The following is a 17,118-nucleotide window of genomic DNA, read 5'->3' on the forward strand; positions in this document are numbered from 1 at the left end:
ATTAACCTGAATTGCTCCGCCGAGATGTTCCACACAGAAGGCCATAATTTTCTTTTTAACATTCCATTCAATACTATGCTAATCTACAAATAATTGAAAGCAAAACTTAAACGGAAATAAAATTCGAAATATATATATATGCACAATGATATGTTATTTTCCTATGTATTAAACGACATTGTTTGCTTATGTTTGTACATCTGCTGCTCATGTGTCACGCCTCAACAATACCCCTGTCAGTGTGCGCTGTGATTCAGTGTATTACATCAACCTCCATTGTAAATCTTGACTATTGCACTACTGGTCTAACTTGGTGAGTCGACATCGTATGAGCAGAATATGTTTTTCTACGGTAGCCCCGAGGTGATATAATTCGATGCTGTGATGTAACTTCCCGCCTCTTCTCTAATTTTCCGTCCCCAACTTGTGACCATGCAACGATCACGCACCAGTGTCGTGTAACTGCAGAAAAATGTTGAAGTATTATGTTGACAATAGCGTGAAAATAATAACAATTTGTGATTTTATGAATTTCTCAAACTCTAGGGTTATATAACCAACCGTATATAATATCGCTGTTTGTATTCGCTTGTCGATCGTGTTTAAATGTGTATAAATTCATGGGGATGTTTTGCTTGCCTATCTTGACTCGCAATTTTTACCTTAAATTATGTTTAGTTTTGATATATGGGAATTCTAATATTAGTGTCGCCGTATGGCCGAAATAATGATGATTCTACGTCAAATTTGAACTTTCTAGCTCTTATATCAGTGTTCGTATTTTTATATTCTCAGCTAAATATTAAAGCCTTAGCTTTGGCTTAGACATCTTCACTATCTGTTCTATTTGCCATTGGTATTGTTGGGTTTTTTATCTCCAAAACATCACCTGCACCTGCACCAGGGAACTCACAATCACTACTAAACGAATAACGTCGCACGAATTTAACCCCGACAGGCTTCCATACTGTGACCCAGCTTCCCAGTCTCGATATGATCGTCAACACACATGGGCACAAGGTGAAGGTCGTTCAATGAGTTTAACCATACATGAGAATGAATGCCGAGATTTGTACAGTTGACAGCTACCCTCGAGTATGTCTGCAAGCGTGGACGGAGTAAGTGACATTATTGGGACGTGTTTTTGCAGTATAACCGTCGGGTAAGGTGTAGTTTGTCTGCTGTAGTGCCACCTCTGGCCAGAATGACCTAACCCCAGATTTGCCACATCCGGATGTATTTTTGTGCCTGCAGGATTAAAATGTTATGGTTATTCTTGGTTGTATAAATGCCACGATGTCCACTTGAAGGTCCACGAATGAGACAGATATCTTGATCCAGAACAGTCGGCTAAGAGAACGAAAACGGTGTGCATTATTGACTTTGTGACACTTTGTTTTGATTCTAGATGTAAAGGGAGACCTAGCAGAGGCAATATTACACCCCTAGCAAGTTGACACCAGGTCGTTCATTGGCTGGCATTAATCCAGTAAAGACACCGGGAAGTTATTAATTTTTGCAATACATTCTTTTATAGTTGTGTTCCTGCAGTTCCGTGGATTTAAACATCCTAACCAAACTTGAGTTTGGTAGTCTCAATATATCAAGAGGGGTGTCTAACAATGTTCCCGTTTTAATGCTAAAGTTGTATTTTGTTCTACTGTCTTAAGTTTTTATTGGATTGTTCAACCTATTTAGCCCTACATGTTTATACATCCCATACAAGGAGCCAGCAACTCACCTAGGAAGTTTGTTACCCCCTTGGATGCCAAACGGACATATTCCTCTTCTTCAGCCTGTCATTTGCAGCTATTATGAACAAAACTAACGAAAAAGATGTAGGCCTAATGCACACAAATAACCAAATACACCTTATAGTTTTGCATTCTGTGGGAAAGTATCTGTCATGTAATACCATCTGCTATCCTTTTCAGCAAAGAAAAATTGTTGGAAACATCCCCAGGAAGTTAGATGCACCTATTGATGTTTTTGACTCAGTACAGTATTGTTATCTTGTGTTTGTTTTGAACTTGAAGTCTAAATATTGAATATTCACTTGGAGAAAGTGTTTAAAAAGGAATTTACCCTGTAGTGATCATTGGGAGCTTTAATTTTTCAGGGGTTGTGGGGTAGCCTAGTGGTTAAAGTGTTAGCTTGTCATGCTGAATACCTGGGTTCGATTCCCCATATGGGTAAGATGTGTGAAGCCCAGTTCTGGTGCCCCCTGCTGTGATATTGCTGGAATATTGCTTAACCATACTCACTCGGTCACACTTTAATTTTTCATATGATCCATGATTACTCTGAAATGTCACCAATACCCCTAGAATAGGATTAATATCTTATATTAGGCTTTCACACACACAAGCACACGCACGCATGCACGTGTGTACACACACTCACACGCATTGCTATATCTGTGCAATGCTCTTGAACAAGATGTTAAACTAGATTTATCATTTACGTAAGAAACTGACAAGTTTAATGTTATGAAGACAAATGTTAGAAGATGAAATGTAACTGCAAAATGTGCATGTTTCCTTTGGAGTGTAATAATATATTGTAATTTCTTATGCTGATAAGTAGTTCATTTCAATCTTTCTTATTGATTGGCATATATGTATTACTTTACAACATGGATAATTATGCAGTCCGTTACCACATTTATTTAGAGTTTTTCCAAGTAGTGTTTGGTAGTTACGCGGAATATATTGATTATTCAACACATGAAAATTAAGTCACAAATAACCCACATCTACATCTTTTGTTTTGTTAATCTAATCAGTTGTTTCGCCTTGTTTAAAATATTGTACTTTCAGAATATTGAACTGTTTGTTTACATGGAATAGAGTTACTGCATACTATGAGCAGGCACACTGGAGGGGCCACATTGGAGGTCATTCATTGGAAGGGGCACATTGGAGGTCATTCACTGGAGGACTCATTTGAGGGGCTATACTGGAGGTCATTTATTGAGGGGGCACATTGGAGGTCATTCATTGGAGGGTCTTATTGGAGGTCATTCACTGGTGGGCTCATTAGAGGGGGTATATTGGAGGTCATTCATTGGAGGTCATTCATTGAGTGTTTTTGGAGGTGATTCACTGGGGGACTCATTGGGAGGGGCTATACTGGAGGTCATTCATTGGAAGGAGCACATTGGAGGTCATTCATTGGAGGGTCTTATTGGAGGTGATTCACTGGGGACTCATTGGGAGGGGCTATACTGGAGGTCATTCATTGGAAGGGGCATATTGGAGGTGATTCACTGGGGGAACTGATTGGAGGGGGTATATTGGAGATTATACATTGGAGGGGGCACATTAGAGGTGATTCACTCGGGGAGCTCATTGGAGGGGTTATATTGGAGATTTTACATTGGAGGGGCACATTTGAGGTGATTCACCAGGGGAAATATACAAGTTTCCAGAATATAACTCACTGATTAAGTGTGTGAAGGATGACCTGGTTTAAAGACAATGTGTACGGATTGCCCTGAACTGTGGCCTGAAAAATTCAGTTGTCAGGCATTAAGAGTACCTGGTACACAGAGAGGGTTGAGATTAGAGCTACCTCTAGTTCCTGGACACATGATACACACACATGGGGTGTCGGTACAGGGGACCAAGACCTGGATTTCTTATAGTCAGAAGGTTGGACATATCATTCTTTGTCCTTCACCTTGAGATCATCAACATTGTCCTTGCGTTTCATGGGCTTTTATATACATCAGGCATTAGCAGGTTGTGAGGGTTTTTTATGCTGGTGTCAGCAGGATTATGCTTTATTGATAACATTGTGTTGATCAATGTTGTCAAGTTTGAAGACACAAGGTGACTTGTTACCTATCTTGCACAACATAGGCAGCTTCTTACACGTGGGGTACTGGGACGAACTCTTACCTTGAAACAGGGACGTGATACTGAAGTATTTGTGACAACACTCTCATCCCGGCTTACAAACACAGGAAGCTATTCTGATATGATCTGCTCTCATCCCGGCTTACAAACACAGGAAGCTATTCTGATATGATCTGCTCTCATCCCGGCTGACAAACACAGGAAGCTATTCTGATATGATCTGCTATCATCCCGGCTGACAAACACAGGTAGCTATTCTGATATGATCTGTTCTCATCCCGGCTGACAAACACAGGAAGCTATTCTGATATGATCTGCTCTCATCCCGGCTGACAAACACAGGTAGCTATTCTGATATGATCTGCTCTCATCCCGGCTGACAAACACAGGAAGCTATTCTGATATGATCTGCTCTCATCCCGGCTGACAAACACAGGAAACTATTCTGATATGATCTGCTCTCATCCCAGCTGACAAACACAGGAAGCTATTCTGATATGATCTGCTCTCATCCCGGCTGACAAACACAGGAAGCTATTCTGATATGATCTGCTCTCATCCTGGCTGACAAACACAGGTAGCTATTCTGATATGATCTGCTCTAATCCCGGCTGACAAACACAGGAAACTATTCTGATATGATCTGCTCTCATCCCAGCTTACAAACACATGAAACTATTCTGATATGATCTGCTCTCACACAGGAAACTATTCCTGGCTGACAAACACAGGAAACTATTCTGATATGATCTGCTCTCATCCCGGCTGACAAACACAGGAAACTATTCTGATATGATCTGCTCTCATCCCGGCTGACAAACACAGGAAACTATTCTAATATGATCTGCTCTCATCCCGGCTGACAAACACAGGAAACTATTCTAATATGATCTGCTCTCATCCCTGCTGACAAGATGTACACAGGAAACTATTCTGATATGATCTGCTCTCATGGTGGTCCGCTTGGTTGTTGGCGAGAATGGTGATGTCGGACCACTCTATTTGATGATTGGGGTTGGCTTTGATGTGGTCAGAGATAGCTGATTTGGTGTCGGTATTAGCAACAGAGGTGCGATGTTCTTTGACTTCGGGTGTTGATGGGTCGGGATGTTTCACCTATGTAGCATTGTCCACAATCACAGTCTATTTTGTAAATAACACATTTCGGGTTGTTGTTGTTGACGGTGGGTTGTTTTCTTCCGTTGGCATGGAGGAGGTTGTTGAGGCTGGAGGACGCTGAGAAGGTAGTGTCTATTCCTGCCTGTTGTTTCAGGAGTCTGGCTGATTTGGTGTGATGGTTTACCAATGTAGGGAATGGATATCTTGATGGGGGCTGATTCTGGTTTAGACCTTTTGGCAGGAGGTGAAAGCGCGTTGCTTCGATGGTTCTGTTGACTATTTCAGGTGGGTAGTGGTTGCGTTCCACAAAGACTTTCCTCAGGTGTTCAATTTCTTCCTGTAGGTTTGTTGAGCAGATGTTTTTGGCTCTTCTGGTCAATGTAGAGATGACGCCGGTCTTGACTTTAGGTGGGTGGTTGGAGTTGTAGTGGATGTATTGATCCGTATGAGTTGGTTTTCTGTACACGGAGGTCTGGAGTTGGTTGCAGGAGGTGCGGGACACAAGGACATCAAGGAAAGGTCACTGCCTCAGGAACCAAACGCAAGAAAACCACAGCACCAACCACAGCACCAACTATCAACAACACAGTCGTCAACCTTAGCAAGATACAACTCACCAACCAACAGGTCAGTACCCTTGCCAAAGGTCTCAAATTTGCCCCTGCATCACCCAAAATCAACTCGGACATGTTTATCGCCAACATTGAAAAGGGTCTCCAACAACTTGCACCCGGTGGAAAGGTTGACTTCCTCCGACACCAGATCACCAGTATTCTCCACAAAGCCCAGCCTCAGAAACCAAACATCACACCAGCTCAGAAACAAGCCATCAGACAACTTAAACAACATCCTGATATTGTCATCGCCCCAGCCGACAAGGGCAGAGCCACTGTTGTCTTAGACAAGGACCACTTCCACTCCATGGTGGATAACCTCCTAGATGACACCTCAACCTACCAAATGATGAAGAGGATCCGACTACAAAGCTCAACCGTCAGCATAAGGCCACGCTAAAAACGCTGCATGATAAATATGAACTCTCAACAGACCTGTATATCGTAAACTCACAGTATCTCACCCCAGCCACCTTTATGCCAGAGCAACAGTCAAAATCCACAAGAACCCGTTAAAACTCGTCTACTAGTCTGTTCCCGCGACACTGTATTCTACAGTACTGCCCAGCACCTTACCCAAGTACTCTCCCCATTAGGTAAATCTGCCAACTCCTTCATCAATGATTCAACTGACTTCTGCTCCAAGATCTGTGACATCACCAACCCAGGTCCAATCATCAGCTACGATGTTGTGGACCTATTCACCAATGTACCACGGGATGAAGCCCTTCAAGCACTACGTCACAGAATTGACAACCTCCAACAACCCCTCAACACCAGTCTCTCTACCGACTCTATCATCAGCCTCACCTCCGCCTGCATCAACTCCACCTACTTCACCTGGGGCGATGCCATCTATGAGCAAATCCACGGACTTCCCATGGGCTCCCCACTATCCCCCATCCTAACAGAAATTTACATGGCGACCTGGAAGAGAAGGCCCTAGAAACTGCACCCTTCAAACCGCCCTGCTGGTACCGCAAAGTGGATGACACCTTCGCCGTCCTCCAACCTCAGCAAGATCCAAAGCAGCTCCTCGCCCATCTCAACAGCCAACATCCCCGTGATCAAATTCACCATTGAAACAGAGCAGAACAACCAACTACCTTTCCTTGATGTCCTTGTGTCCCGCACCTCCTGCAACCAACTCCAGACCTCCGTTGGTACAGAAACCAACTCATAACGGATCAATACATCCACTACAACTCCAACCACCCACCTAAAGTCAAGACCCGGCGTCATCTCTACATTGACCAGAAGAGCCAAAACATCTGCTCAACAAACCTACAGGAAGAAATTGAACACCTGAGGAAAGTCTTTGTGGAACGCAAACCACTACCCACCTGAAATAGTCAACAGAACCATCAAGCAACGCTTTCACCTCCTGCCAAAAAGGTCTAAACCAGAATCAGCCCCCATCAAGATATCCATTCCCTACATTGGTAAACCATCACACCAAATCAGCCGACTCCTGAAACAACAGGCAGGAATAGACACTACCTTCTCAGCGTCCTCCAGCCTCAACAACCTCCTCCATGCCAACGGAAGAAAACAACCCACCGTCAACAACAACAACCCGAAATGTGTTATTTACAAAATAGACTGTGATTGTGGACAATGCTACATAGGTGAAACATCCCGACCCATCAACACCCGAGTCAAAGAACATCGCACCTCTGTTGCTAATTCCGACACCAAATCAGCTATCTCTGACTACATCAAAGCCAGTCTATTGTATAAACATCGCATCCATTGTATAAACATCTCATTGTAACTACATCTCTGGCTTCCATTCACTATCCTTTATGTACTTACTGGCTTCATCAGCTTACTGCTTAGCCAATCATGGCAATTATGTTGTTTCCTTTGTCTATTATGTTGTTTCATTGTTATATACAGTATATATATGCAGCTCCTACACTTCATGTATCACTCTTGCTTGACAACGGTACAAGAATCTGTATCGAAACGTCGCACTCACGAAAATAAAGAAGTTGTTATCCATAAAACTTGTTATATATTGCTCTCATCCTGGCTGACAAACACAGGAAACTATTCTAATATGATCTGCTCTCATCCCAGCTGACAAACACAGGTAGCTATTCTGATATGATCTGCACTCATCCCAGCTTACACAGGAAGCTATTCTGATATGATCTGCTCTTATCTCTCAGGTCAAGGCAGTGTTCTGTTCAAGTCAACAAATGTACAGTAAATCTCTGAAATCTTCACAGTTTGATGTAAGGAGCTATAGATAACTTTCACATTTTAAGTGTTAAGCCTTTTGCACCAGTAAACAGTAAGTTGCAATGTTAGCTTAATGATAATGGCTTCAAATCCTAGATTATTTGAGATGTTATTTGGGTTGCAAACATCGTACCTGTACACATGGGTTTTGTCAGACTTGGACAAGTCTCTAAGGCAGTAATGTTTAGTTAAAATCATAATTTCTAGGTTATGTTCGCAATAAGAGCAAGGTGCCCCTATAACGTATAAAAGACATGTATCCTCACTGTCAGCCATTTGGACTGCTTTAATGGTAGAATTACTGTACAATCTTGGACATGGTTAGGGTTTCACTGAAGTTACAGCCATTTTCCCACGATAAGATAAAAGATCATGCTATAACTCAAATACTGTCCCAAAGAGCATGATCACTCAATACATCTATAAAAGCAATGATGTAAGCTAATGTCCAATTCAAAATAAGCCATACAAAATTGAAAGATGTCAACTGGTCTGATTTTGAATGGCATTACAGCATTTTGAGTGGTGTGTCAACATAATGGGTGTAAACAGTCCCTAATCCAACGAAGGCTATCTGTGGCAGTGACATAACTCCTGGTGGGCTGCGAGGTCAGTATCTGCCAGGTTGCATGTAGTCAGATACAGGAGTTATCACCTCGGCCTGATATCTGTTCATACAGTGTGTGACTGTTCTCCACTGTGTGTGGAGTTGAAGGGGGAGGTGAGCAGTGTTGAGGCAACACAGGTTGAATCTTATAGCAGTTGCTGGGCTGTGGCCAGTGTTAAGGAAGTTTTCAGTTTCAGTCATCAGTAAGTAATGTATATACAGCTGGCAGAATAATATTGCTTGTGTGGATTGTTGTATTATATATTTTGTCATTTCATATATTTGAATTGGACTTTTTAGGAATTTGTCTTCTCTTGTGTTAAGAATGATTCATTATTACTTGGCACAAACATTTCTAATATTTCTATCACTTTGTTGTATTTGTTGAACTGCAGCTGTTGAACGCCTTCTCTGAGTGGTGTTTGTTCAAATATTCTGTGAGTCAAAGTGCTGAAATAAGCTCCCTCCTGAATATAATCTGTGGTGCCACTAGAATGAATGGTATAATTTTCAAAGATCTTGTTTTATTTTCCTTGAAGAATTTCTAGTACAGTAAACCATATTTGTAATGAACACACGGATAACAAACTAAAATTAGTGGTCCCATTAACATTGTTGTAGCTGTAGTTTACTGTAGGGCTTCAACGAGTCCATTTTCTTGGACCCGAGTACTCGAAATTTATACCTTTCAAGCAAACAATAGCGTAACTTGCATGACATGTGTTCCGATCACACAAGTGAACACTTACTTCATTCCGACTTTATATCGTTATGTGACTAACATTTCCCATTGGTCAGAATCAGTATTTGGATGTTTACTTGACAAATGTTTTTTTCATCGTACTTCTTGTACTGCCTGCAAAACGCAGTGATATACCGCACAGGCGGCGTTTGGTTATTTTTTCTCTTTTCTCTATCCAGATCAAGATACGCCCATCCATTTGATTTTTTTATCTTTCTCCATGTCTATCAATTGTCAAGATAGTTACCTTATCATTTTAAGAAGTGAAATTTCAAAGGATGTATAATATTTACTCTCATCTGCAGACTTGTAACAACTAATACCATACAGCCACACCTTGTGAGGAGTAAACTATTTAATCTAGGTGTTGATAAAAACATTATCAGATGGGTTAAAGAATTCAGGGTACATAGAACTCAGTATGTCAGTGTCAACGGCGATCAATCTTTTTCTCTCAACCTCTACTGCAGAACCAAATGGCTGTGTTCCTTCATCCGTACTCTTCATTTTGTATACCAATGACTGTTACTTGTCAATATATGACGTGTTTACTGTGAAATTCGCAGGTGACGCCACTGTTACTGGCCTAATTTCTGATTCTGAACATTATTATCGTCAAGGCATTGACAAAACCGTAATGACAGTTTTTTATCAAACCTTTATTCAAAGTGTGTTGACCTACAATTTTCTATGTTGGTATGGGGGTCTGTCTCATTGCAACAAAAACAAGCTTTTCAAAATTGTTAATACTGCTTGCAAAATTTCTGGGGTGTCTTTCAAGTATATTCCCTTTATCTATGAGCGCCAGATTGTCACAAAGGCAACTAAAATTAGATTTGATAGTTGACATATTTGATCTCACCATTTTGAACTACTTCCTTCTGGACGCTGCTGTCGATTACCTTCCCTCAAAACAGAGTTCGACAGTCTTTCATACCATCAAGTATTCGTGAATGCAACAAATATTTTGAATCACCATCACGTGATTACAACTAGAATTATTCAGCCTCTTTACCTATGTGGTTACTTGAATTATATCATGTCAGTTTTATTGTGTAAATAGCATTCGTTTTTAGCATGTAATTATTGTGTATATTTTTGTGAACTGTGTACATATTCATATTGAGACAGTTGGATGTATAAGAATTTCCTCCCGGGATAATAAAGTTATATCTTATGATAATATTAGACGTTAACGGCCGCTCATGCTTAGCACATGGCAGGCAGTCTGTCAACGTCAATAATTCGAGTTATCTCCCCTTTTCGAGTCCTCAGGTCCTTGAAAATGGACTCGAGTCCAGCTAAACCTGACTCGTCCTCGAGTACACGTGGAAGCCCAAGTTTACTGTAGTTTTTGCTGATCACAAGCTTCATCATTAGTAGTTTAAGATGTGCATATATTCAAGCAAAACACGCCATCTCACTTCATATAGAAAAAGCAGACATTTTATAATTTATTTCAGTCAGTCTATGCAACCAGTAACATATACATTCTAGTTGTGTTGAACATTGTGTAAAATGACTCATCTGTGGATCAAGTTGTCATTTGTAATGTGTAGTTAGTGGCAAGGAAATGATCTGTAGTGTGAAGTGGCCTGAGCATGCTGAAGGCTAATAACTGTCTCACACATACACCAACATCTGGTGTCGGAAATAAACATATTTTACAGAAAAAAAACTTCATAAAAAATAATCATAAAATATAATGAAAAAGAGCAGAGTCTTCATGTTCGGAAACTGTGGAAATCTACACGTTCTAGACTTGCATGGGCTTTCTTGGATATATTTGTTTCAGAGTCTCTATGACAGACTATCTGACCCACCACATCTGGCGGAAACGTAATGACGCCTGCAAAGTATGCGTTCTGGTCTACCTCATGTCCTTGTATGTTGACACATCTCTCATGGTTGTTAGAAGGAATGCTGTATGAATGTTTATGCTGAAATCAAATTTTAAGTATATCGCATAATGCAGAATCATCACCTAGCTATGGCTAATCATCACTCAGTCGTAGAGAATCATCACCTATTAGCGGAGAGTCATCACCACCACCTGTGTATTAGATGCAACGTCTGTTATCGTAAGGATATGGAAATATGAAACATCCTATATGGGTCAAACATCAAAATGTATATCCAGGAGGGTTACTAGTAATGTGTGTTAATATATTCTGTACACATGATCTGTACATCAACTGGGGACAGTAATGTAAGCTATATTTCATGGAATGAAAATGTACCCAGTGATGAACTGTAAAGCTGCTTGTATCTAGGTATGGTGTATATACATGGTATTGTTATGGTTGACGTTGGTTAGAAATGCATTTTCAATTGACAATGTGCACACATTATTTGAAGCAGGTGAGAAACACTGTGTAAATGCGATTAAAAAATATGAATGTAAAAATGTGTATCTTATGCTCTTAAAACGATGTGAGATTTTTCAGTAGTCACATGTTGACTGAAATACACAGATCCTTGTTTTATTTTGTTATTTTGATCATTTTTTGCTGTGTTTTTCAATAAGTTTTATTTTTTTTTTTTTCCAGATGTACCTGCAAGTGATTGGTAGCGTTGTCAGGAGTTGAGCATGGGGACCTTCATGGATGTCACATACAGCTATGTCTACTCTCTGTGTCAGTATTTCAAGGGAGCCTGGCCTCTCAGTCTCATATATGGCCAGAATCTTAAGAAGCCGTCGCAGGATACAACAGGAAAGATCTACCAAGCCTTGGATCTCCTGATAAACAGTGCAGACTCAAGGACTTTGAAACAGGTCCATAGTCTGATAGAGTCACTGCCTGAAGATGAGGATCTTCTGTGTGTGGTTGATCCTGTTGATGGATTTGACATCCTGCAGCATGCTGTGATCAAGCGTCTCAAGGGCTTGGTGATGCTGCTACTTTGGAAGCAGCACTGTCCCAACCGGTACTCTTGTAGTCCACCGTTACACATAGCAGCTTTCTTGGGACACATAAGTATCATTGAAATACTGCTGAAGTCAGGAGAAGCTCCTGCAGATGTTGTTGGGATGTGCTATCCTGATTCCCATCAGCCAACTGGACATCAGAACTTTTTGTTTGGCTTTACACAAGTGCCAATTTACAACTGCCAGAGAAACAAGCATAGTGCTATTGAGTGTGCCATTAGTCAAAATCATGTTGAATGCTTGGACCTTATGTTAAATTTTGTCAAAGGTAAGTCAAAGGCTGCTTCAGTTTCCCCAGTGAATATGATGCACTTTGCTTGCAAAGAAGGGGCAGCTGGTTGTATTTCTTACTTCTTGAAGCATTACCCACAGTGCATTAATGAGTACAATGGTGACGGAGACACCCCATTGCTGACAGCTGTTCCCTGGGGTAGAGAGTGTGTGAAGATACTTGTGGACAGTGGAGCAGACTTGCATCTGGTGTCAAAAAAAGATTCAAGAAACAGCATTGCACAGACTGTACAGGATGAACATTGATGGTCTGTTTTCAATCCATGATACAACAAAATATCTTCTTACCACTGGAATTGAACAGGACATCAATGCTTTGACAACACTTGGCGAGACAGCCCTCCACATGCTAGTCTCCCACATCTCCTACACTGGAGGGAATTATGTGAAACAAAGTCTAAGGAAAGTGCCCAGAAGCTTCTTGCAGGAGAACTATCAGCAGCAGGTTGTGAACAGTTTGAAGACCCTTCTCTCCTTTAATGCAGATCCAGCAATGTTAAATGGGTATGGTCTTCAGGCGCGCTGAGCAGGATGCTCCACATTGCCCTGAAATCCTGTAACCCTGACAACCCATGTCCTTGTGTTCAGACATCCATATTTACCTACTTAATCAAAGACTACAGGAACAACTACTGGTCTCTGGGCCAAGCCATGAAAATACTGTTCCAGCACAATGCAAATCCTAACTTTCAGTGTCAGTTTGGTCATAGTCCTCTTGTGCTGCTTTTGAACTGTCTCCTTTGTGATTCTGTTGAGGAACTCATAGCTCAAGCAGATGATGTTATTGGGGCATTTGAGGTGCTACTTGTGAATGGTGCACAGCTGAACTTTGTTGCAGGGAACCAGGGTACATGTGCAACGTTGATAGCCATGGTGTGCCAGAAGTACTTTAGTCTCGAGGATGACGCTCAGTACGATACCACACAGTTGGATGACAAAGTAAACGAACATGGGCCTACAAAATTTCTGTATGCCAAACTTGCGGACCGGGTTTTGTGTCTTCTCTTGAAGTATGGTTTAAATGCAAATCATAAGAGCTCAAGGACATGCCCTTATCCCAAGGGAGGTAGTGGAAATGCTCTTATTGAATTTGTGAGATTAACAATGTTGGCTAAGACAACCAAAGATTTCTGTGTGATTCATATGTGGCTGAAGACACTTTTCCAGTGGGGGGCCAACCCAGACATCGAACCGTATCCCTCCGAGCCAATTATCTGTCACTCGCAAAGCTCAATCTTTTTAAAGAAGCAAGGGACACAGCCAGTGAACCACTACATTCATGAAGTGAAGGAGAGAGAGTCCATGTTTACTGATGGTCGGGCCCAGGAGCTGCTGCTCCTCTTCTACAACACCATGGAACATGCCATCCTCTATGAGTGCCTCAATGCTGCCAAGACCATGGCCAGGTACCACCCAGTAGATGTCAATGGCCGTGACTTTTTGAGTCTCCTCAACCAGTTGTCAGAAAATCCTCGGAGTCTGAAGCAGATTGCGAGAGTTCAGATATACAAAGCATTGGATAGGCAGTTAGCTGTCAAAGTGGATGAGCTGCCTGTCCCAAGGCTGCTGAAGACATACCTTTTGGACATTCAGTAGCTTCAGTTTGCTGTTTTCGGTTGCTGTGCTGTTTGTGTTAGTACACTGACCGTTGATGATGCTAGTCCATTCAGTTTACAGAGAACTGATAGTCATCAAACACAAACATAGTAAACCCTGTGTGTGAGAGACTGTTTAGTTGGGCACTTGAGTATTTTCATTGTTATTGGTTGTAGTGGAAACATGTAAATATCGGAGAACCAAAGACAGATTATGTTTACCGTCAGCATTGTAATGGTTTTGTCAGCATTCTAGTGTTTATGTCACCTTGATTACCTATTCATGTTTCTACGTTATCAGTGTAAACATCCAACAAGTACTCAAATCAACTTGTTTGAGTGGCACTAAGTACTCAAATCAAAATCAACTTGCACATCATGTCATTCTGTTATTCCTGCCCCAGCAATAACCTTGTACTCTAGCGTTGTACAAATCAGGCCCTGTTTGATGAAGTTACCCTTCATCCTGAGTCAGAATTTGCTCGCCATGCCGAAGACCCGGGTTCGATTCCCCACATAGGTACAATGCATGAAGCCTGTTTCTGGTCTTCCCCGCTGTGATATTGCTGGAATATTGCTAAAAGCGGTGTAAAGCCATACTCACTAACTCACTCACTCACTCATCCCGATTCAGTGTCTGAGTAGCACTGATCATATTAGTGCTATATTTGCTTAGTAGACTGGGGTCTTCTTACTTCCACATACTGAACTAAGTACTTAGACTATCTTAAACTGATGCTAAGGTGTAGTCATCATGATCATCTAAGCCAATTGTGGAGTGGAGCCCTGTTCTTGTTTCAATATAATTTCTGCCTTTAAACAAATCTTCAGAATGATCTGGGGCGGTGGGGTAGCCTGGTGGTTAAAGCGTTTGTTCGTTCGTCACGCCGAAGACCCTGGTTCGATTCGCCACATGGGTACAATGTGTGAAGTCCATTTCTGGTGTCCCCTGCCGTGATATTGCTGGAATATTGCTAAATGCGGAGTAAAACTAAACTCACTCACTCACTCACTTCATAATGATCCAGAAGCATGAAACAGCTATCTTGTTTGGTTTAGTAGAAAAGTCTCTAAATAATGTTGAATGATGCATGTGAAGGACTTTCTTTGATTATGAGAAAGTATAGAATAACTGCTGTTATCATCAGGATGTAGAGAAATGAAACAACTCAGTGTATATGAGTGATGTGATACCATGCTGGTGATAAACATTTAGATTCATTAATACAGTATTAGATACACCATATATACACGGTCCTATTCTACTGTCACTATATGTTTTTATTCTACTCTCCCTCATTAGATATAAACAGGCCGAGGGTTGGAGTTTTAACTTCTATGTGGCTATCATGGTAGGGTTTACAAAATTATTATAATTAATAATAATAATAATTAGTAAAATAATTAGTCCATTAATATTGCGCTAAATCCACACCGACAGCATGCTCATAGTGCAGGATTATTATTATCCCGGATAACCCAAGCTGCCTGTAAGGTGCTAGAAGGTTAATAGTGACATGACTTATCCCACCGGGTACCCATTTTATAAATGAAGTGATTATAAAATATTGTAACATTTGAAAATCATGGAAAAAGCATAAAATAGATTCACATTGCCAGTACTTGATTTTCTATGCAGTAGTTCATCCATTAGAGGGGTGGTGAGGTAGCCTAGTGGTTAAAGCGTTAGCTCATTACGCCGAAGACCCGGGTTCAATTCTTCCAATGGGTACAATGTCTGAAGCCCATTTCTGGTATCCCCGCCATGATATTGCTGGAATATTGCTAAATCTACTGAGATAAAACTAAACTCACTCCTCTCACTTCATAATGATCCAGAAGCATGAAACAGCTATCTTGTTTGGTTTAGTAAAAAGTCTCTAAATAATGTTGAATGATGCATGTGAAGGACGTTTGATTATGAGAAAGTCTAGAAAAACTGCTGTTATCATCAGGATGTAGAGAATTGAAACAACTCAGTGTATATGAGTGATGTGATACCATGCTGGTGATAAACATTTAGGTTCATTAATACAGTATTAGATACACCATATATACACTGTCCTATTCTACTGTCACTATATGTTTTTATTCTACTCTCCCTCATTAGATATAAACAGGCCGAGGGTTGGAGTTTTAACTGCTATGTGACTGATAAAACCCTGTATTTCCCTCGACACGATGTGATAACGTATTATCTAGCAATGTTTTTTCTATGAAAAGAAAGAAAAAGAAAATTCTCAGTTGTTGTGGCAAAACGTTTCTTTGCTGCCATGTTGACAACAGTTGATTGATTGACCTCAATGCACACACACGTTTCTAAAGGCTTTGGCAATGCACGCTTTCTCATTAGTGGTCACCGCGTGGTGGGATAATATGACTTTTGTACTTCCTGCTCGCTGGATCGTGGACGGGTGTACATGGTATGTTATCAGAGTCACGTGATGAACCAATCAAAACTTCGACATTCTTACATGAGGCTGGATAAAAAATATCGTAACATTTGAAAATCATGGAAAAATGAATCACAAAATAGATACACATTGCCAGTACTTGATTTTCTATGCAGTAGTTCATCCATTAGAGGGGTGGTGAGGTAGCCTAGTGGTTAAAGCGTTAGCTCATTACGCCGAAGACCCGGGTTCAATTCTTCCAATGGGTACAATGTCTGAAGCCCATTTCTGGTAGCCCCCGCCATGATATTGCTGGAATATTGCTAAAAGTAGCGTAAAATCGTACTCACTCACTCGTTATGCATGCATGTATGCCCATGCGAGGCGACTAACAGGATGTTGGTCAGGCCTCTGACGTTATGTGTGTCATCTGACCCTGATCGATACTCACTCACTCACTCACTCACTCATTCACAAGTACACTTGAATACTTATAGCTGATAACAGTTCAAGTAGTGCTGCTTTTTGTCATTAGATTAAGAAATAATAGAATGTGTGACTTATGGAATAGAAGAACTGTGTACTTTAATTTTGTGAAACCCTACCATCAAGTAATGTTAAGGTCTCTTCATAACCCATATGACTTGTGCTTCTCTGGAACTGACCACCCTATACACCCAGTTCCATGCAAGTGAACAAATAGTGATGCTAATAGTACTTC

The 17,118-nt window shown here is 41.0% G+C and overlaps 2 protein-coding genes across 2 annotated transcripts; both read left to right on the plus strand.

The window, feature by feature from the left end:
• The first annotated feature begins 1,025 nt into the window (after window positions 1-1,025).
• Window positions 1,026-15,840, plus strand: LOC124263169. The gene is given in 4 exon segments (XM_046697737.1): window positions 1,026-1,162; window positions 11,739-12,613; window positions 12,615-12,926; window positions 12,929-15,840. Coding segments are annotated over 3 exon segments (2,223 nt in total). The 5' UTR covers window positions 1,026-1,162; window positions 11,739-11,779; the 3' UTR covers window positions 14,006-15,840.
• LOC124263186 lies at window positions 4,812-5,993 on the plus strand. The gene is made up of 2 exons (XM_046697760.1): window positions 4,812-4,842; window positions 5,512-5,993. Exons 1-2 carry the CDS (start codon window positions 4,812-4,814, stop codon window positions 5,991-5,993), a joined length of 513 nt encoding a protein of 170 aa, XP_046553716.1.
• Window positions 15,841-17,118: the final 1,278 nt, after the last annotated feature.

The sequence above is a fragment of the Haliotis rubra genome, unplaced genomic scaffold, assembly GCF_003918875.1.
Source record: "Haliotis rubra isolate DU_JTF1 unplaced genomic scaffold, ASM391887v1 Scf87, whole genome shotgun sequence".
Lineage (NCBI taxonomy): Eukaryota > Metazoa > Mollusca > Gastropoda > Lepetellida > Haliotidae > Haliotis > Haliotis rubra.

What these genes read in the sequence shown, in the direction of transcription:
- LOC124263186 (XM_046697760.1), top strand. Translation starts at nt 4,812, where the DNA reads ATGGTGGTCCGCTTGGTTGTTGGCGAGAATG. An exon ending in CTTGGTTGTTGGCGAGAATG is followed by an intron (nt 4,843 to 5,511) that starts GTGATGTCGGAC and finishes TCACTGCCTCAG; the next exon opens with GAACCAAACGCAAGAAAACC.